The following is a 22500-nucleotide window of genomic DNA, read 5'->3' as shown; positions in this document are numbered from 1 at the left end:
ACTCCATCAAACCACCTCACACCACATATTGTCCTCATACATTTAATTTCCAGCACATCCACCCTCCTCCGCACAGCGTTATATATAGCCCGCGCCTCGCATCAGTGTGATATTGTTGGGACAACTATTCCTTCAAACATACCGATTTTTGCTCTCCCAGATGACGTTCTCTCCGTACATTCTTCATCACTCCCAGAACCTTCGCCCCCTCCCCCATCCTGACTCACTTCCGCTTCCATGGTTCCATTAGCTGCCAAGTGAGCTCCCACATATCTAAAGCAATTCACATCCTTAAGGGGGCCAAGTGAGGATATTCCCTCAAAGGCCCAGTCCTCCGTTCTTAACGCTACTTCGCTAACGCGGGAAATGGCGAATAGTATGAAAGAAAAAGAAGAAAAGAAGGATATATATATATATATATATATATATATATATATATATATATATATATATATATATATATATATATATATATATATCGCTACTGCGCTAACACGAAAATGGGCTAACAAGTATATATATATATATATATATATATATATATATATATATATATATATATATATATATATATATATATTTCTTTTCTTGTAAACTATTAGCCATTTCCCGCGTTAGCGAGGTAGCGTTAAGAACAGAGGACTGGGCCTTTTTTGGAATATCCTCACCTGGCCCCCTCTGTTCCTTCTTTTGGAAAATTAAAAAAAAAAAAAAGAGGGGGGAGGATTTCCAGCCCCCCGCTCCCTCCCCTTTTAGTCGCCTTCTACGACACGCAGGGAATACGTGGGAAGTATTCTTAATCCCCTATCCCCAGGGATAATATATATATATATATATATATATATATATATATATATATATATATATATATATATATAAATATATAAGACCTCAGGATCCATTATATGAGGCTCCTGCACGCCACACAAGAGCAGGGAAATGATGGTCTTTTATTGGCTGAGAAGTTCGTTGACGAGACTGTAATCCTTTTCGTCCATTGTGAATGATACAGCCTCCCCGTAATGACTGTTGCTCGCGGTGTAACCACTTTTGGACGGAGCCTGGGAAATTCATACACACACACACACACACACACACACACACACACATATATATATATATATATATATATATATATATATATATATATATATATATATATATATATATGAATAAGGGCAGACAGTATGGATTATGTACATGTGTATATATGTATAAGTCTGTGTGTATATATATATATATGTATACGTTGAGATTTGTAGGTATGTGTATGTCCGTGTGTGGACTTGTATGTATATACATGTGTATGTGGGTGGATTGGGCCATTCTTTCGTCTGTTTCCTTCGGCTACCTCGCTAACGCGGGAGACAGCGACAAAGTATGATGAAAAAAGATATATATATATATGTATATATATATATATATATATATATATATATATATATATATATATATAAGAGAGAGAGAGAGAGAGAGAGAGAGAGAGAGAGAGAGTAATTCAGTGTGTGACGGAGACAGTGTTAGTGATGGGAGATGTATTGTGAATGAAGTCAGTAGAGAGAGTACCCAGCAGACGTGTCTGCTGCAACGGGCTCGATGTGTGTCATGATAGGGATACGTGTGGTAGGCTATGGCAGTACTGTTGGGTGAGCTATATCCTTCTGTTGGCTAGGTTATGTGTCGTGATCTCTGCTGGCTAGGGTACGTGTCATGACCTCTGCTGGCTAGGTTATGTGTCATGACCTCTGCTGGCTAGGTTGAGTCGTGACCTTTGCTGGCTAGGTTATGTGTCGTGACCTCTTCTGGCTAGGTTATGTGTCGTCACCTCTGCTGGCTGGGTTGTGTTATGACCCCTGCTTCCTAGATTGTGTCATGACCTCTTCTGGCTAGGTTATGTGTCGTGACCTCTTCTGGCTAGGTTATGTGTCGTGACCTCTTCTGGCAAGGTTATGTGTCGTGACCTCTTCTGGCTAGGTTATGTGTCGTGACCTCTTCTGGCTAGGTTATGTGTCGTGACCTCTGCTGGCTAGGTTATGTGTCATGACCTCTGCTGGCTAGGTTATGTGTCATGACCTTTTCTGTCTAGGTTATGTGTCGTGACCTCTGCTGGCTAGGCTATGTGTCGTGACCTCTGCTGGTTAGGTTATGTGTCATGACCCCTGCTGGCTAGGTTGTGTGTCCCGACCCACGCTGGATAGGTTATGTCTCATGACCCCTGCTGGCTAGGGTATGTGCCATGACCTCTGCTGGCTAGGTTATGCGTCATGACCCCTGCCTCTTAGGTCATGTGTCATGACCCCTGCTGATTATGTGTCATGACCTCTCCTGGCTAGGATATGTGTCATGACCCCTGCTTTCTAGGTTATGTGTCATGACCCCTGCTGGCTAGGGTATGTGTCATGAATTCTGCTGTCTAGGTATGTGTTATGACCTCTGCTTCCTAGGTTATGTCATGACCTCTTCTGGCTAGGTTATGTGTGTCATGACCTCTTCTGGCTAGTTTATGTGTGTCATGACCTCTTCTGCTTAGGTTATATGTCATGACCCATTTCGGCTGGGCTATGTTTCATGGCGCCTTCTGGTTAGATTATGTGTCATGTCCCATGCTGACAAGGTTATGTATCATGATCACAACTGGCTAGGTTATTTCATGACATATTCTGGCTAGTTTATGTGTCATGGCCCAGCTGGCTAGCTTATGTGTCATGACCCTACTGGCTAGGGTGTCTCATGACCTATTCTGACTAGGTTATGTGTCATGACCCCTGCTGCCTAGGCTATGTATCATGACCCCTGCAGACTGGGTTAGTGTCACGACACCTGCAGGCTAGGTTATGTGTCACAACCCCTGCTGGCTAGGCTATGTATCATAACCCCTGCAGACTAGGTTATGTGTCACAATCCCTGCTGGCTAGGCTATGTATCATGACCCCTGCAGGCTGGGTTAGTGTCACGACACCTGCAGGCTAGGTTATGTGTCATGAACTCTGCTGGCTAGGTTAGGTGTCATGATCCCTACAGGCTAGGTTACGTGTCATGACCCCTGCAAGCTAGGTTATGTGTCGTGACCCCTGCAAGCTAGGCTATGTGTTATGACCTCTGGTATTTGCCTCATCTTCCTGAGGGACAGTTGAACTGGAATTTACTCACTGTGATTTTGCGATATTTTTTTTTTCATTACGAAATTTGTTTGCCCACTAGTTATGTTTTTCGTCTTTCTATTTTTTCCCCCCAAAACCTACACGACCTAGATAGATGGAAGCTTAGGAAATCATACTGAAAATTATAAGAAAAATCTTTGAATAGATTTTTGTGCCTTAGGAGATAATTTTTTCTTTGGGGGGTTAGGTGATGTATGTTAAACGTCAGTTACGATAAATTTCGTCTACGAATAAAAAAGTCATTTCTTTAACTTCGGGGTAAATGGATCTTGTCGTTTAAATCGCTTCCAAAAATTCACCTTTTTTTTCCGGTTTTTTCCATTTGTCTGAGTGAATGAATATCTGAACTGCACATAAATTTTTGTCCATCCTCGGATTAAACGGTTCTGCCTTTTATGTTGTATTTCAATCGAGTTATGAAATCATGTTTAAAACTGTATATATATATATATATATATATATATATATATATATATATATGTATTGTATATATCGTTTAAACCCCTTTCTAGGCATAGTTTGTTTTACCAGTTTGATAAAGAATAAATAAATTTCCCTTCCTCACATAAACATTTATCACTGTGGATGTTTACAGAGAGAATTCATTTATCTTGACGTGTTTGGTGAGGTTAAACAACGAGGCTTGGTGGTACGTTCCCAGGCAAGACGAACAAAGAGACTCGCGTATTATAGCCGAGTTTTCTGTCAAACAAAAAATTCTCTTACTTCCACATAATTTCCTCTCGATGGCGGAATATATATATATATATATATATATATATATATATATATATATATATATATATATATATAAATATATATATATATATATATATATATAGTGATTTTTTTTTTTAGCAAAAAAAAAAAAAATATATATATATAGTGATGCCTGGCTTTGGTCATTTTCTCTGGCGAAAGTAACACCAAGTTGATCTTAAACTTCCTTTCGTGATAAAGGAAGACTGAAGTGTGACTTCCCCTACTTCCTCAGTGGCAGGTGTAAGTCTCCTGTGTGTGGTGATGAATAATCTGGAAAGTGTCGTCCCTGGTTCTCACCAGGTCGTGGCTACTCTGGCTGAGGACATACAGATGGACGGGACACATACAGTAACTCCCACTCCCTGGTGCGTCTTACGCTGAGTGGGTTTTGGCCGGGACTCTGGGCTGGCTTCTTCCACACTAGGCTGAGTCTTGTTGTGGCATAGGGGTAAGGCTGGGCATATCACTGATGTATAGCTCCCCACCTCCCTTTCTTTCTCTCTCTCTCTCTCTCTCTCTCTCTCTCTCTCTCTCTCTCTCTCTCTCTCTCTCTCTCTCTCTCTCTCTCTCTCGATCTTCCTGTCCTCGTCAGACTGGATGAGGACAAGATGTCCCAGTTGGGACAGACGTGACCAGGTTAAGAGTAACGGCTTTGAAATATCAGTTTCGTCCTATTTCTCCGTCATAACAACCCCCAACCACCGTACCTTCTCCTTCAGTGGTTCTGCACTTCCCTGACCTATACCATACTTAACGGACTTGTTGTGACCGCAAGATATGATCGGCCGTGGAAATCCCATATTGCACAAACAGCTGAAACTGGTTCTGAGGAACGTATAACCCGGATCAGGTATCGGGGATTCTTTTCCCCTTGATAAGTCCTTCGTTTGTGCAAAGGTTTGATTCATCCTTGCACGGAGCACTGCTCCCACATCTGGGAAGGTTGTAGCCCACTTGACAGAGTGTATATGCGATCCTTCCTCATCATCTCTTTCAATCTGATCCTCAAGTCTTCACATAATTTTCTTACTCCAAATATCTTAGTGTCCTCTCTCCCTCCTTCTGTAAGTTTATCTCAGCTTCTCCTCCTGAGAACTGGCTTCGTGCATGCCTTCGCCATTAGCTTGACTACTCCATACTAAGCAAGGTACTGCGTTTAGGCAACTCAAGTTTGGGGCTTTGTGATATCTGTTCCTTTCCTTACAATACTGAACCTTTAGAAATTTGTCCACTCATATCGTGCATAACAGTTTCGAGCTGCCCGAGGTTTGAAATGCAAGTTTTGAACCTCCATAGAAGCTATTAGATTTTTCTCATCCTCTTCCCTTTCTTCTTCTTCTCCCTCACCAGCTTCAGTAAAGGCCTACCCCAGCGAAGGACTTATGTCCGTGATTTGAGCCCTTGGTATAAAAAGTAGATGTGGTCCATGTGAATAAAACAATCATAAGATACACGTTATGATTTTATTTGTTCTCCCTCGTTGTCAGTAAGGTTCCCTAACCACACACACACCTCAGCTAAGTGCACGTCCCAGCCCAGACTCCCTCCGTAAAATCACCAGCCGCTGTACCGAGACGTAAGTTCAGCCTCGGCGTCGTATAATTACTTCAACAATACCATAAGAGCTTTCGATAAACCCCCGATTTATCCCGATGCAATAAACGTGGTATTCATAAATCATTTGATCTTATTTATGGTCCAATAACCCACATACCAGACGCTTTGGTATATAAATTGAGGTCGTGTAGCCACTCGGGATATTATCAGCGGTTTTTCCCTCAGTGTTGTGTGATCCTGATGCAGCCACCGGGTGCCCTGTTGTCTTTGAGAACCGTATCTGTTGTTCTTGTACTGGTTTACTGTCCCAGTAGTGTCTGTACGTGATTGATATGGATGACGTGAGATGATATACCATCGCCGATAAGAGGATCTGACTTGTGCACTTGGCACGACACTGGCCTGGCGCTCAGCCTTGATGTTGTGGTGCCACAGAGGGTATGCGACGTTCCTGCGTCTCTTCTTTGGTTCATGGTCGCTCTTGTGCAGCTCCTGGTCCACTGGTGTTTGGCTCGTGGAAGGTTCATGTGTGATTTAGGGCTGGTCTGTGTGTGTGTGTGTGTGTGTGTGTGTGTGTGTGTGTGTGTGTGTGTGTGTACCTCACAACTGCTTTCTCTGGTTAGTAACTGACTTTGGGCTGACTGGAATGTTGCTCAGAGTTGGCACATATGTAGTTCATGGCTCTTTCGTGACTGGTTTGTTACCAACCGATGGTTGCCATGTTTGACAAATGGCTGGCTCACGGGTGACGCTCTGTTTCATTCCTCCAAGTCATGACTGGCTGCTGAGTTTCGTGGTTTGTTCATGACCAGCCCTGCCTTCCTCATGACCTTCCTAGTGCCCCGTACCTCCGGGCGGAGCTCACACACACAGTGTACTTCGATGTTTGGTATCCAGAACAGTGGGATCGTCGATCTGCAGTCTCGTAACCTGGCACTTCGGTGTGACTACTGACTCCATTTAAGAGATGGAGTGACCTGCTCAGAGGTGGAATGCTTTATGGGGGCGTGGGAAATATTCGCACTCGTGTGTTACATGATGTACTTTGGCTTCTTGAAATACTACTTTAAGCACCTTCTGTAAAACCTTGATGTCCATCGCTTAGGCGATATATTGAAGATGCGTCACGTCCATCACAATACAAGCCGGGGGAAACGCTTTTGGAGAAAAAAGAAAAAGAAATGTTCTTGGATCTTTGAACGAGCTATGAGCATCGCGCGAATCGTCAGCTCTCCACCATGTACCACTCCTGTCATCCTCTCCTCTCTCGTCTGCCGTGTTAACCCAACGTGTAGATAGTTGCCTTAAGCCTTCCATGTTGTGAACCATCCTTCAAACAGCTTCAGTCAGCCTCCTGATATTAACATTTTTTTTTCTTTTTTTGCTCTTAACCGCCCAGTAGATTGCTAACTTGAGCCTTTATCAATGCTGTCAGTCACCTGGTAGATAGTAATCCAAGGAGCCTCAATGTTGTGGACTGTCATGTAGGGTAGTTACCACGAGCCCTTCCCCCTCCCTTACGTGTCAACCACCCTGTTAATGCCTTGGTGTGGCTGGCCTCAGCATCTCTTGTCTGTCAAGCTTACTAAATGTTACATTTAGCGACGGCACGGGCCCAGCTTGGTAGTCCTCCCAATTAGCTGCAGTAATTTCCTTAGTGTGTAGTCAGTCACTGGTAGTGAAGTAAATATTATATGTAATTCTTTCACCTGATTACGTAAATGATATGAATAAATGATAGGGAAAAGTTTGTTAACTTGTATTGATACCATAACTTGTCCTTCTTGACCTAACTCTAGTTAGCTCTGTATTGTTTATGATAGGGCAGAGATGTCTTAATGATTATGAAGTTTTTCGAATAGGATATATATGTATATATATATATATATATATATATATATATATATATATATATATATATATATATATATATATATATATATAATCAGACATCCAGTAGCGAATGATTAGTATTAGGTGGAAAAATAAAGCTAAAGAAACCTGTCTTTGTGTCAGATATGATGTACATTACTTCATTCAGAAGAGAGAATATCATGTGCTGTGCAGTTTCAGCAAAATCAGGATGAGGGATCATGCACTGCTGACAATATAACTGAGACAAGCTCTGTAAAGTAGGAAAGACTTCAGGTCATTCAGAGATTATCATGTGTTGTAGAGAGTGACTGAAGTCCTGTGGCCTAAGTCAGTCTCCAGTAACGTAGTCCAGTTAGGCAACATCTCAGAACCCTTAGTCAGTAAGTTGTCAGACACATCAGTCAGGCCCAAGGCACAGTAGTCCAGCCAGTGTGGTAATAACAGTTCCTCCTTGTGCATGGCAGGTCGTGCTAACCTGGACGGGAGGTAGACTCGCGCCACGGTAATCAGGTTTACCACTACTCTGCCTGCTTCTTGCTCTCCTTCACTTTCCCTCTCTCTCCCTCATGATTTTCAGTCTAGATTTTTAGGATGAAGAAGAGCCTACATTTCCTAGCAGCTTTGGTAGAGAGCAAAGACAATATGTACATATGTATATTTCACATAGGGAGTTAGTTAGTGTTTTCCTCTTTCACTATAATGCATAGTCTTCCTTTTCAGTAGATATCGCATTAATTACTTCTTATTCTCTAGTGTGTTTACTCGTATTTATTCTTAATTTTTTCCTAGAGTTAATCTATAATTCCTTTCTCGGAGGAAGGCGATGGCGCCTCTCACTCGAGATGACTTTGTTTGACCTCTTTGATAACTCGTGTTTGGCGTCTTACTAACCTCTTTGTCTGACCTCTTACTAACCTGTGACTTCCCCCCGTTCCTCCTCCGCCACCTCCTCCGGCGCGTGGTTGGCCGCGGTAGACGCTAGCGGCCATGACCCTCCGGTCAAGCAGAGGCCGCGGTGGCTGCAGCGGCTGGCCACGGGGCTGGAGAACTTCCTCAGCAACGCGCACGACCCCTGGCTCTCAGAGGCTGACCGCGACCCGCTGGCCTGCGACGCCTGCTGCGGCTGCTTCGACAACACTTTTGGCTGGGACAAGAAGAAGGGGCCGAGGTTCCCCCTGCAGCAGAAGAACGAGGTATTTGGAGCATTTGAGGGTGTTGGTCAGCACGCCACCATTGCTGTCACACGTCCAGCTGTCGAGCCCAGCTGGTGCACTGAGGCTGCTGCTGCCCCCCCCCAACCCCCCCACCTTAACCCCCACAACCTGCCACCTTCACCACCACCACCACCACCATTCCTCACCATCACCAACACTCGGGGAGCCCCCCCGAGCCTCAACCACCACCCAGCGCACGCACCTCCCCCGCTCTCTATATTGGCTTCCAGCCTTATACTGTGCACGGTGTTATGGCGAAGGCTACACCCCGCACCTGGCTGGCTCTCACCACGCAAACACTCTCCCTTTCTTCTTTTTTGAAACACATGTTTACACAAATAGAGCGCCTCTCTTCACTTGAGCTCCACACCCATCTTTCCTTTCATGGCTCTCGTATGACACTCACAAGCACACCTTTTTTTTTTTATTTGTAAACTTACGACTTTGATAAGTTTTGTACGAGGGTAAGCGGCGACGACGCCCGCCGTGAAACACACTGCATCTCGCAGCATCCTCCGGAAAGCGTCCAGCTGTGGCAGACCGTAGGAACTGCTTTGTTGCTGCTGAAGCTGGCTGCTTGCCCTGCTTGGCCACCCGGTAGAGGCGCCCCAGCTTCTTGGAGGAGGGGGTGCCCCACCACCCCTTATCCCCCCCCACCCCGCAAGCACGTTCAACCCCCCCCCCCCCCCCCCATGCAAAGGCAGCGGAAGAGCAGAGCCTTCTTCGTTTTGATCCTTGCGTGAAGGATGAAAAAAAAAAAACTAGATAACGTAGAGCGGGTTTCTAAAGCTTTTGTTTCCCCTCAGACGGCCAGCGTTGTGCTGTTGCCTGGGAGCTTAACTGAGATCATGTCTCGAGAATTTTTTTTGTTTTTGTTTTTGTTTTATTTCAAAGCTCAACAAAACTCCTTTGTTGCACAACTCTGGAAAAATGTGCGTATGAAGATGGAAAGTGAAACAGGAGCGGGCATTACGAAGATAAAAGATTACAGAACAACCCATGCAAATAGTGAAGTGTATTACAGTGTACTTGACCAGAATGTAGTGTTTCCCGTGAAAAACAATCTTCAGTTGGGGAGGAAATGCCTTGGCTTGCCACTGGAGGTGATGGTGGACTGCTCTAGCCGAGAGAGAGAGAGAGAGGAAAAAGAAAAGATCCTTTGATTTCAAATGAATACAAGAAACTCTGTTGATGATTCCTCATGTAGTGGTTTTTGCTTACCCTGGCAAGCAACGTATGGTGATGTGTTAACCTTTGTATAGCAGGTGATATTGTTAATCTAAGGATGCTTACACACACACACGCACACAACACACTGGAGATGACCAGGTAAGTAAAATATTTTCATTTCTTTTTTTTTTTTTTTTATCTTGTTTGAACGTTTTCCTTTCATGCTGGATACGAGTTGGGTACACCCAACCCTGCTTCTGTTTGACCAGGAACCTAAGCAATGTATTAAGATGATAAAATATAGCTTTGGGGGGGAAAGACATTGGAATAGCTTTGGATAACCATTTCTGTTCTCCAGTCTGTAAGAAATTGCTTATGAAAGCCCTGTGTATTGTTGACCAACCTGCTGCACGCATGTTTAGGGAGGCGTGATGATTCTGGCCATAAAATGAGGGAAGATTGCGGGAGGACGCGAGCTGTCCTCATCTCCTAGCCTCTTGTTTGCAGTGTAGTGGTCTGGCCCTACACTAGTGTGCTGTGTCTCATGCCCCTGCTGCTGCTGCTGCTGTGTGTGTGTCTGTGTGTGTGTGTCTCCTCACCCACTTGCTGTCCATAGGTTTGCTTATACTGATAGTGTATCTTTCCAATGCCATATATATATATATATATATATATATATATATATATATATATATATATATATATATATATATGTGGTCAAACCTTTCTTATTAGAATATTGCACTGTCACGAATTGACGTTATTCGTAAGGATTTGGGGCTAACATAAATGAAAGATATTCTCATCCAAAGGGGAAGAGGATCCCAGTAGAATAAGAGAGGCTTTAGTGTCCTTTTAGATGGCCTGAAATTCAATGAAGGTGAGTTCAGATCCCACGGCTTTCTGACTGAGTTATAATAGTGGCAGGGAATATGATTCTGTGCCATTGAGGTGTAGCATTAGATTTACCATTTATTATTATTATTATTATTATTATCATTATTATTATTATTATTATTATTATTATTATTATTGTTATTATTATCATTATTAATATTATTATTGTTATTATTATTATTATTGTTGTTGTTGTTGTTATAATACACTTATCATTATTGTTATTGTTATTATCATTACCGTTGTCGTATATATATACACATGATGGTTCGTAACTATATTACCAGTCTTATGTTGCGTGACTGGGAGGTTCTCCTACATCTCGGTGCATGATGCCGTCCGTGCGGACTTGCTGATGTTATAGAGTTGGTTCACAACGTTGTTGATGTCTTGGTCTGTAACACTTCAAGGTCGTCCACTGTGACCCCTGCGGTTATCATCATGCGCTGAGCGAGCCACTGGTAACACACAGTTTATAGATTCGCCGGATTGTGTAAGATTGGATTGTGGATCTTTTATGAATTTTTTTTTTTAACATCCTATTCGTCAACTGTTGGTGGGTTTGAAGGCTTCCAATACTGACGCTCTACTCTGCTCTCTTCGTCGAGATATTAACCTGTACTCCACTTGTCTCACCTGCAGATCACAAGAGTTTAAAAAGAAAAGGAATTAAAAGAGATAACGTAATCATGTCTTAATGATAATGTTAGGATCTTTAACTTTATAATTCCATGTTCGGTAATGTTCCATATGACTGGTTCCACGTCTGTGAACCAGCCAGGATGTGCCTAGATAAGGGAGGTATAAAGAACTGATCTTAGGAGAAGCTGTAAGTATGGCCAGTGCGTGTCTCGTGTGTGGTGATGGTGATGATGATAGTGATGATCCTGCTGTTGAATGGCGTGGTAGATATGAAGACAATAGTGATGATGGTGGTCATGGTAATGATGGTGGTCATGTAAATGATGGTGGTCATGGTAATGATGGTGGTCATGGTAATGATGGTGGTAGGGATGTGATTAAGGTCATATGGGGGGGTTTTGGGCAGGAGGGTGATAGTAATGATGGTGATAATGATTATGACAGACTTGTTAGTGATCTCGATGGCGATGGTGGTAATGGCTTTAATGGCAGTCATGCTGATGATAGTGATGATGGTCGGTGATGATGAAGGTGATGATGGTGATGATGATGAAGGTGATGATAGTGATGATGATGAAGGTGATGATAGTGATGATGAAGGTGATGATAGTGATGATGATGAAGGTGATGATAGTGATGATGAAGGTGATGATAGTGATGATGAAGGTGATGATGAAGGTGATGATAGTGATGATGGTCGGTGATGATAGTGATGATGAAGGTGATGATAGTGATGATGGTGATGATGATGAAGGTGATGATAGCAGTGATGCCCTTCGTGGTAATGATGATTCTAGTGATGATAATGGTAGTTGTGATGACTTTAATAAGAATGATGAAGGGGATGATCAGAGATGATGCTGATAGTGATGACTTTGATAACAATGATGAAGGGGATGATCAGAGATGATGCTGATAGTGATGAGTTTGATGGTGGTAAAGATGATGAAAATGATGATGGTGATGATGATGGTCATAAAGATGACAGTGATATTGTTCTTCACAACGGTCATAGATGTTATCTTGTTAGCGATGGTGAATATGGTGGAGATGGTGATACTGGTGGTGGTGGTGGAAGTGATGGTGATGATACGATAATAGTCATGATACGAGGACTACCCAGTGTGATACCTACAGTGGTACACTGTACATCAGTGTCACAGTGGTACACTGTACATCACTGTTACAGTGGTACACTGTACATCACTGTTACAGTGGTACACTGTACATCACTGTTACAGTGGTACACTGTACATCAGTGTCATAGTGGTACACTGTACATCACTGTTACAGTGGTACACTGTACATCACTGTCACAGTGGTACACTGTACATCACTGTCACAGTGGTACACTGTACATCAGTGTCATAGTGGTACACTGTACATCAGTGTCATAGTGGTACACTGTACATCAGTGTCATAGTGGTACACTGTACATCACTGTTACAGTGGTACACTGTACATCAGTGTCATAGTGGTACACTGTACATCACTGTTACAGTGGTACACTGTACATCACTGTCATAGTGGTACACTGTACATCACTGTCATAGTGGTACACTGTACATCACTGTCACAGTGGTACACTGTACATCACTGTCATAGTGGTACACTGTACATCACTGTCATAGTGGTACACTGTACATCACTGTCATAGTGGTACACTGTACATCACTGTCACAGTGGTACACTGTACATCACTGTTACAGTGGTACACTGTACATCACTGTCATAGTGGTACACTGTACATCACTGTCATAGTGGTACACTGTACATCAGTGTCATAGTGGTACACTGTACATCACTGTTACAGTGGTACACTGTACATCACTGTCATAGTGGTACACTGTACATCACTGTCATAGTGGTACACTGTACATCACTGTCATAGTGGTACACTGTACATCACTGTCACAGTGGTACACTGTACATCACTGTTACAGTGGTACACTGTACATCACTGTCATAGTGGTACACTGTACATCACTGTCATAGTGGTACACTGTACATCACTGTCACAGTGGTACACTCTACATCACTGTCATAGTGGTACACTGTACATCACTGTCATAGTGGTACACTGTACATCACTGTTACAGAACCACCTCCTCATTGGCAGGTCTGCTGTGGCCACCACCAATCAGATTCCAGTCTGAAAAGAGTTTATCTAACCCCTTGAACACGACTTTACGACCTCTTGTGCACGACGGGACGACCACTGATTATTATGATGGTCCTGACCTTCGACTTTAACACAAATTCGGAAGGGTCAGGTTATACGTTGAACCATTATACCCAACGGTCGTACCGTCATGCTCAAGGGTCGTACCGTCATGCTCAAGGGTCGTACCGTCATGCTCAAGGGTCGTACCGTCATGCTCAAGAGTCGTACCGTCATGCTCAACGGTCGTACCGTCATGCTCAAGGGTCGTACCGTCATGCTCAAGGGTCGTACCGTTATGCTCAACGGTCGTACCGTCATGCTCAACTATCGTACCGTCATGCTCAACGGTCGTACCGTCATGCTCAAGGGTCGTACCGTCATGCTCAAGGGTCGTACCGTCATGCTCAAGGGTCGTACCGTCATGCTCAAGGGTCGTACCGTCATGCTCAAGAGTCGTACCGTCATGCTCAACGGTCGTACCGTCATGCTCAAGGGTCGTACCGTCATGCTCAAGGGTCGTACCGTCATGCTCAACGGTCGTACCGTCATGCTCAACTATCGTACCGTCATGCTCAACGGTCGTACCGTCATGCTCAACGGTCGTACCGTCATGCTCAAGGGTCGTACCGTCATGCTCAAGGGTCGTACCGTCATGCTCAACGGTCGTACCGTCATGCTCAAGGGTCGTACCGTCATGCTCAAGGGTCGTACCGTCATGCTCAACGGTCGTACCGTCATGCTCAACTATCGTACCGTCATGCTCAACGGTCGTACCGTCATGCTCAACTATCGTACCGTCATGCTCAACGGTCGTACCGTCATGCTCAACGGTCGTACCGTCATGCTCAAGGGTCGTACCGTCATGCTCAAGGGTCGTACCGTCATGCTCAAGGGTCGTACCGTCATGCTCAACGGTCGTACCGTCATGTTCAAGGATCGTACCGTCATGCTCAAGGGTCGTACCGTCATGCTCAAGGGTCGTACCGTCATGCTCAAGGATCGTACCGTCATGCTCAACGGTCGTACCGTCATGCTCAACGGTCGTACCGTCATGTTCAAGGGTCGTACCGTCATGGTCAAGGGTCGTACCGTCATGCTCAAGGGTCGTATCGTCATGCTCAAGGGTCGTACCGTCATGCTCAAGGGTCGTACCCACACGCTTAGTGAGTTTAAATCCTCGTTTTCAATGAACTTAGAAAAAATAAGTGATATAGGGAGAGAACAATATGTTTAGTAGCCGACCTGTGAATCCAAACATGTATTTCCGTTACGAAACTAACCATACAGACTTCTCATATGCTGTATCCGTGATTAAGAAATATGCAGTCCAAGAAACATTCTCTCTCTCTCTCTCTCTCTCTCTCTCTCTCTCTCTCTCTCTCTCTCTCTCTCTCTCTATCTATCTATCTATCTATCTATCTATCTGACACACACACACACACACACACACACTAGAGGAAAGAACGAGACAGTGTTCTATAAATAAGACGGAGAGAACGAGACAGTGTTCTATAAATAAGACGGAGAGAACGAGACAGTGTTCTATAAATAAGACCTTAAGTTCTAACGAGTCATTAGGAGCATTAAGGGACTCGTGAACAACTCGTGAACATTAATGCACACACGCATCCATATGATGGAGTAAATACGTGAGCCAGGAATGAGGTGTCGGGCAGAGAACAATACGACCAGATTTTTGGTTCACTGAAATGGAATAGCCAGGATATTGCTCTCCATTGTTCTCGACAACACAACAAGAGGAAGATTTTTACCACGCCTCTCTGTAGGAATTCTTAATCTTACTCGCCAAGTGTCTGGGAATAATTATTAGGCAGGAAGCTAAGCTTTGAACTGTTCTCTTTAATTAGAAAACGATTGTCTTAAAGAGCAAGAGAGAACACCCCTCACAGTGTTGATGATGCAGGTGGGTAGGGAGGGAGAGAGAGGGGGAATAAAAGACATCTCAGTTTACATTGAAGTTCAATGAATGAAAAACGATCGAAGACGATTGAACCAGTTGTGTAGCCTACTACTGGTCGTGGCTCTGGGTGGCGGTAATAAGGTAAGTAAACGTGGATGGAGAAGTCCGTAGACTTTATTGAATTTCGCGTCTTTACTAGATTATCTATGTGGAGCCACCTTATCCTGCTGAGGGTAAGGGGGGTTTCCATTTCCCTGCTGAGGGTAGAGGGGTTCCATTTTTGTCTGGAAAATTAATTTCCTTTTCAATCGAAAGTAAGTTGATGATGTTAAGATATTTTTTCAAGCTATTTCCATTCGATCATGGTTAGAATTCTAGGTAATGAGTGTATTAGTGAAAAGATTCCATGAGAGTGTTTGGTGTATGATGTATTCTCGATCGACGCTCTCTGTCTCTACAAAAATATGATATATATATATATATATATATATATATATATATATATATATATATATATATATATATATATATATATATATAATCCAAAAAGTGTATAAATGTAACACGAACGTCCCTCATTGGAAAAGGAAACAAGAAACAGAAGAGCCAGTATATTTCGGTCCAGAGTCTAGGACCTTCTTCAGCCGACTGAAATGAACAGACAGACAAGGTTTAAAGTTAGGTCACATGACCGGCCACCAGGCTTGAAGGACAAGTCACGTAGCCCGCCAACCCTTGACCTAAGACAGGTGACATATGACCCGCCCACTGACCTGAGGAGAGGTTGTGGATAATCCTCTGATTGACACAAGCCATGATCAGATCAGGTGACCAGGCTGAAATTAGAGTAGAGAACATGAAAACAGTCTACTATTTTTTCTGCTGAAGGTGCAATAAGACATTGTCTTATTGTACCTTCAGCAGAAAAACAGCAGACTCTGCTGTCATGTTCTCTACCCTAATTTCAACCTGGTCACCTGATCTGATCATGGCTTGTGTCATTCAGAGGATTATCCACAACCTCTCCTCAGGTCAGTGGGCGGGTCATATGTCACCTGTCTTAGGTCAAGGGTTGGTGGGCTCCGTAACTTGTCCTTTAAACCTTGTGTCTCTGTCTTTATTTCAGTTGGCTGAAGCCTGGTTCCAGACTATGGACCGAAATATACCGGCTCTTCTGTTTCGTGTATTCTTTTCCAATATATATATATATATATATATATATATATATATATATATATATATATATATATATATATTATATATATATATATATAATATATATATATAGTATATTTATATATCAAACTATTCGCCATTTCCCGCATTAGCGAGGTCGGTTTAAGACAGAGGACAGGGCCTTTTTTCGGAATATCCTCACCTGGCCCCCTCTGTTCCTTCTTTTGGGAAAATTAAAAAAAAAACGAGAGGGGAGGATTTCCAGCCCCCCGCTCCCATATATCTAATATATATATTAATATATATAATATATATATATATATATTCAAACTATTCGCCATTTCCCGCATTAGCGAGGTAGCGTTAAGAACAGAGGACTGGGCCTTTTTCGGAATATCCTCACCTGGCCCCCTCTGTTCCTTCTTTTGGAAAATTAAAAAAAAAACGAGAGGGGAGGATTTCCAGCCCCCCGCTCCCATATATATATATATATATATATATATATATATATATATATATATAGAAACAGAAGAGCCAGTATATTTCGGTCCAGAGTCTAGGACCTTCTTCAGCCGACTGAAATGAACAGACAGACAAGGTTTAAAGTTAGGTCACATGACCGGCCACCAGGCTTGAAGGACAAGTCACGTAGCCCGCCAACCCTTGACCTAAGACAGGTGACATATGACCCGCCCACTGACCTTAGGAGAGGTTGTGGATAATCCTCTGAATTACACAAGCCATGATCAGATCAGGTGACCTGGCTGAAATTAGAGTAGAGAACATGAAAACAGTATACTATTTTTTTCTGCTGAAGGTGCAATAAGACATTGTCTTATTGTACCTTCAGCAGAAAAACAGCAGACTCTGCTGTCATTTTCTCTACCCTAATTTCAGCCAGGTCACCTGATCTGATCATGGCTTGTGTCATTCAGAGGATTATCCACAACCTCTCCTCAGGTCAGTGGGCGGGTCATATGTCACCTGTCTTAGGTCAAGGGTTGGTGGGCTCCGTAACTTGTAATATATATATATATATATATATAGTGTGTGTGTGTGTGTGTGTGTGTGTGTGTATGTGTGTGTGTGTGTCGAGATTGATATATCAGACGCTAGCCATAAACAGTTCGCTTTATCATCAAAGAGAAGAAAATGTAATCAAAATATAACGTGCAGGAGTTCAGACCTGGACATATTTATTTTATATATTCCTAGTGAGCAGAGAGAGAGAGAGAGAGAGAGAGAGAGAGAGAGAGAGAGAGAGAGAGTACTGGCAGGGCACCTCTGTGCGTCCTCGTATCTTTGTCACCCCGCTGTGACTCGAGACGAGAACTCCAGTTGAACAGAACTGAATCCCCACAGAAGGTGTGAGGCATTCCCGTCCGTGCTCGACTCGGTGTAGGTGGGGTCGGTGTGTTAGAGTACGTGTGTGCACAGACTGGCTGCGAGAAGCACAGACGCTCCTCTGGGTCTGCTGGTGTTCACAGTGACACGTTCACAGTGTTGATTAATATTACAAAGGTTAGGAAACAAGACTTTTTTTTTTTCTCTCCCTCTAAATCGAGTGAGGGCTTGATATTTTGTGTGAAAACTCTCTCTCTCTCTCTCTCTCTCTCTCTCTCTCTCTCTCTCTCTCTCTCTCTCTCTCTCTCTCTCTCTCTCAACGGTAGCCACGTCTCTTTACGCAGCTCCACCAATTTCCTTACCAACATAGCCTGGTGGAATAAACTGCCTCTTCCATTAAACCCACTCCCGACTCGCCACAAACCTCCCGTGCCTGTGCGATATATATATATATATATATATATATATATATATATATATATATATATATATATATATTGCAGGTATTCGCAAAGTTCTGAAGTCTCTTATGACGTACTTATGAACACCTGGACATTGTGAGCTGCTGTAATCGTCTCTCTGAGTGCAGGAGAGGGATAGGGGAGAAGTAACACTCGCTACCTCCCTCCTCCTCCTCCTCCCCCTCCTCCTCCTCCTCCTCCTCCTCCTCCTCCTCCTCCTCCCCCTCCTCCTCCTCCTCCTCCTCCTCCTCCTCCTCCTCCTCCTCCTCCTCCTCTACTCCCCCATCGTAGCCTCGAAAACAACAAACAACGGACGGTAATTGTATTTTACCGCCGTGTCGGTCAGCTGGTCGAAACAGCTCGAGTGTGACGGTGGCCCTCGATTGTCCTGGTCCTACGACGTGGGCCTCTCTCTCTCTCTCTCTCTCTCTCTCTCTCTCTCTCTCTCTCTCTCTCTCTGCATGCAGTCATGCCACATGGGATGCTAACTTTTCCCCCGCTGAAATATATTCCCCTTGTGTAGAGCGATCCTGCGGCGCAATTTAGGACTACCCTCCACCCCCTCCTCCCTCCTTTAGAACCCCCTCTTTCCCCTTTTAGGAACCCCCTCCCCCCTCTCCACCACCACCACCCGTCACTAAAGGTAGTGGGTAAGGGGTGGCAGGCCATGTACGGGTCAATACCATCCCTTTGCCCCCACCCCCGTTGCACGTCTCTCTCCTCTGTCCATTAACAAGCGGTCTGGACCTCTCTAGTGGAGGGGCTCGGTCGTCCACTACTGGTGGCTGGCTACAGACGTGTTGTTAGACAACGTAACACACTCTCATAACGACGACATAACCACATGAGTACGACGACTTACTCCATGAGTACGACGACTTTCTCCATGAGTACGACGACTTACTCCATGAGTACGATGACTTACTTGATGAGTATGACGACTTGCTTCATGAGTACGGCGACTGACTTCTTGGGTACGACGACCTAGCCACTTGAGTACGACGACTTACTCCATGAGTACGACGACTTTCTCCATGAGTTCGACGACTTGCTCCATGAGTACGACGACTTACTCCATGAGTACGACGACTTACTCCATGAGTACGACGACTTACTCCATGAGTACGACGACTTACTCCATGAGTACGACGACTTGAGTAGGATAGAACGACTTATCCACCTGGGTACGACTCTGTGTGTCGTACATCACTTGCCAGAAGGCTATCATAAGACAGGTTAGGTTACGTGATGTGACCATTACTGCTGTATCCTTAACTACGTTGCTTGTAGTGGTGTTGAAGGCAGATAAACCTCCTTTGGAGTGAGATGTTTCTCGACCAGACTGTACTCCTTTTCGTCCACTGACTCTCCACTGGCTTTGTAACCTCATGCAGGTGGAGTCTGGTGATACACATTGCATACATGTATACATAATTGCAGAGAGAGAGAGAGAGAGAGAGAGAGAGAGAGAGAGAGAGAGAGGGAGGATACAGCACAAGGGGAAAGCCAAAAGCACGAATGGATTTCATTGTCTCTTTTTTTTCTTCTTTTCTTTTCTTGAAGGTGATAGATTCATAGTGCTCACTGACACGAACAACCCTGGTGCTGAGCCAGGGGCACAGCTGTAGGAGCGAGGAGGATGAGGAGGTGTTATGAGGATTTACTTTGTGTCATGTCTTCTCTCCCTCTCACACACACACACACACACACACACACACACACACACACACACACACACCCCTGCCCTTCATCTCCTCCGTGTGTTGCCTGGCACGGGTCGTGTGGTCAGCTTGGTGTGTGAGAGGAAGGGCAGGAGGCTCATATCTTATGCAGGTTGTGAGTCTGTCTCTGATGGTTTGCATAATAAGAGGTAATTATGGAGAATGAAAGCCGGGGTTAATGGATTCTTCAAGGATTTTTTCGCTCACGTATTTTGCGTATTTTCCGGCGGATGATCATAACCACTCGTGGTTTGGGTCGGGAAATTTATGAATAAATTTATAAAACGAAATATTTGTGAGGGGAAAACATTTGGTTCAGAATCCATTGTTTCTCTGGTGTCTTATTCTTCCTACGTTATCTCTTGAGGTAAAGTAGATGGTTTGTTTACATGCAGGATTTGTTTGTCTGTTTGCTCGAGTCAGTTCTTGTCCTTGTTTACCAACAGCAATCTTGGATGATCGCGACGTAACTTTTTTTTACCTTTTGTGGAGTATCTGTTTATAGCCCACGAGCGCGCTCGCGCACACACACACACACACACACACACACACACCCACACGGGCCTCCGTGGTGTAGTGCTTAGCGTCACTGACCAATGGTCAACACGAGGTGTTGACCATTGGGTGTGTGTGTGTGTGTGTGTGTGTGTGTGTGTGTGTGAGCATACGAGTAAAGACATGGTAGATATATGCAAGATTAAGAGACGGGACAACACGAGTCTAAGACTCTCTCTCTCCTCGTAACACACAGATGCTAATGCCATAGTGAGGTCGTTCTTCGGGGAGGGAAGGTGAGACGGCAGCTCACCCCCGGGGCAACAAGTAAGTCCCGTCTCGGCCGTAGGTTAGAAAGTTTGGCATATTGTCTCATCGGCTAAGACAGATGCCAGGCGCCAGAGGCCCGGGAGAGGGTGTGTGTGTGTGTGTGTGTGTGTGTGGTGGAGGGGATTGTTGCCCTAGGCTCTTGGAGGGTCGGATGATCGTGGGACCAAAAGGTCATTCGTACGGGACCAAATGACCTGGTGGTTGAAGACCTATTGAAGACCTGACCTCACACTGAAAGAAGTAGATAGGTTGTAGGAAGGGCGTCTTGGCATCCAGATCCGTGTTGTGTATATTGAATCTAATGTCTGTCATTAACTAGACACGAAAATATTGAACTTGGCATCAGTGAAGGAGTAGCGTTCAACACTTTCTGCTGGAGACGGAATCCATGGGATAAGATCGGGTGCTCAACTAGCCCCCCCCATGCCCACACTGTCTCTTTATCTTTTATCTGTACTATATCTTATACCACGATCATCTCTTCCTGAACAAGCCTGATACCGTCTATCCAGCGTGCGACTGTTCCATTGGTGTCCTTTTATTTTCTTGAGACAGAACTCTTAAGATGGAGGCCAGACCTCCTTCGTCATCGAAGTGTAACGTAAGGTCTTCTGTACTCGAAGTGATACAAAGTAAGTATGTCATGATGCGTCCATGAGGTTCACATCCACCAAAGAAACAGGAATCGAAGTCTCATGAATTCGAGTGAGGTTATCCCATAGTTCATGTCATGTACCTGGTGATGTCTATTACTGTATCATGTCAAGTAGTAGCTCATGTGAAGTACGTACTAGTTCACCTCAAGTGTTAGTTCATAATATACACGAGTGTATCTCGAGGACGAGTTCATCTTAATTGCTGTCATGCACTCAGTCGTCGTGGTCATGCAGAGTGTATTTCGAGGTTGAAGCCTTATCTGCTGTGATGTCTGGAAGACGTTGACCGGCCCGAATGTGGTGGGATAACATATGAACACGCCTATTGACCTGAGGCCTGATATTGAATCCCGAAACTTCCTGATGTTATGGTTGGAAGAGAATTTATTCCTACGTTTCCCGAGATGTTTTAAGAACATCCGTCAGGTTAAGGAACTCGCTCAGGTTGTTAGGAATTTCCTGTTCCCCAGAGGCGAGAAATGAGGACAGAGGTTGAAGGTAAATTTCAAGGGTGAAGTAATGTATATATTGATCTCGCACGAACATCGGAGAGTTAACACACCTTTTATAAACTCTGATGTGAGAGAGGTATGAATGATTTAGTTTATAGTTCCGACCTTCACCTACGCTCTCTCTCTCTCTCTCTCTCTCTCTCTCTCTCTCTCTCTCTCTCTCTCTCTCTCTCTCTCTCTCTCTCTCTCTCTCTCTATGTATATATATATATATATATATATATATATATATATATATATATATATATATATATGATAAACTTAAGAATTGCGTTTGACTGAAAATTTAATATGCACAGACTATAGAATTTGAAGTTTATCATTATCGGTTTTACTATTATCCTCAGAATCGGCATGAATATATTTTTTTGATAAGTCTTCTTGAGGGATGAGTCTATCTTCGTTCTCTCACTGGTAATGAAAACGTAATTTCTTTCAAAAT

General features: G+C 43.9%; 1 protein-coding gene across 8 annotated transcripts in view; it reads left to right on the top strand.

Annotated features, from left to right (window-relative positions):
- Positions 1-22500, top strand: part of LOC139766161 (sodium channel protein 1 brain-like) — a 940735-nt gene that overhangs the window by 39932 nt on the left and 878303 nt on the right. For all 8 annotated transcript variants that reach the window (XM_071694448.1, XM_071694434.1, XM_071694479.1 and 5 more), the window contains one exon: positions 8331-8548. In XM_071694448.1, coding sequence (XP_071550549.1) covers positions 8331-8548 — 218 coding nt within the window. The remainder of the gene's footprint in view (positions 1-8330; positions 8549-22500) is intronic.

This window comes from Panulirus ornatus, chromosome 4 (assembly GCF_036320965.1).
Source record: "Panulirus ornatus isolate Po-2019 chromosome 4, ASM3632096v1, whole genome shotgun sequence".
NCBI lineage: Eukaryota > Metazoa > Arthropoda > Malacostraca > Decapoda > Palinuridae > Panulirus > Panulirus ornatus.
Note: the sequence above shows the minus strand (reverse complement) of the source record. Positions and strands in the feature narration are given on the sequence as shown.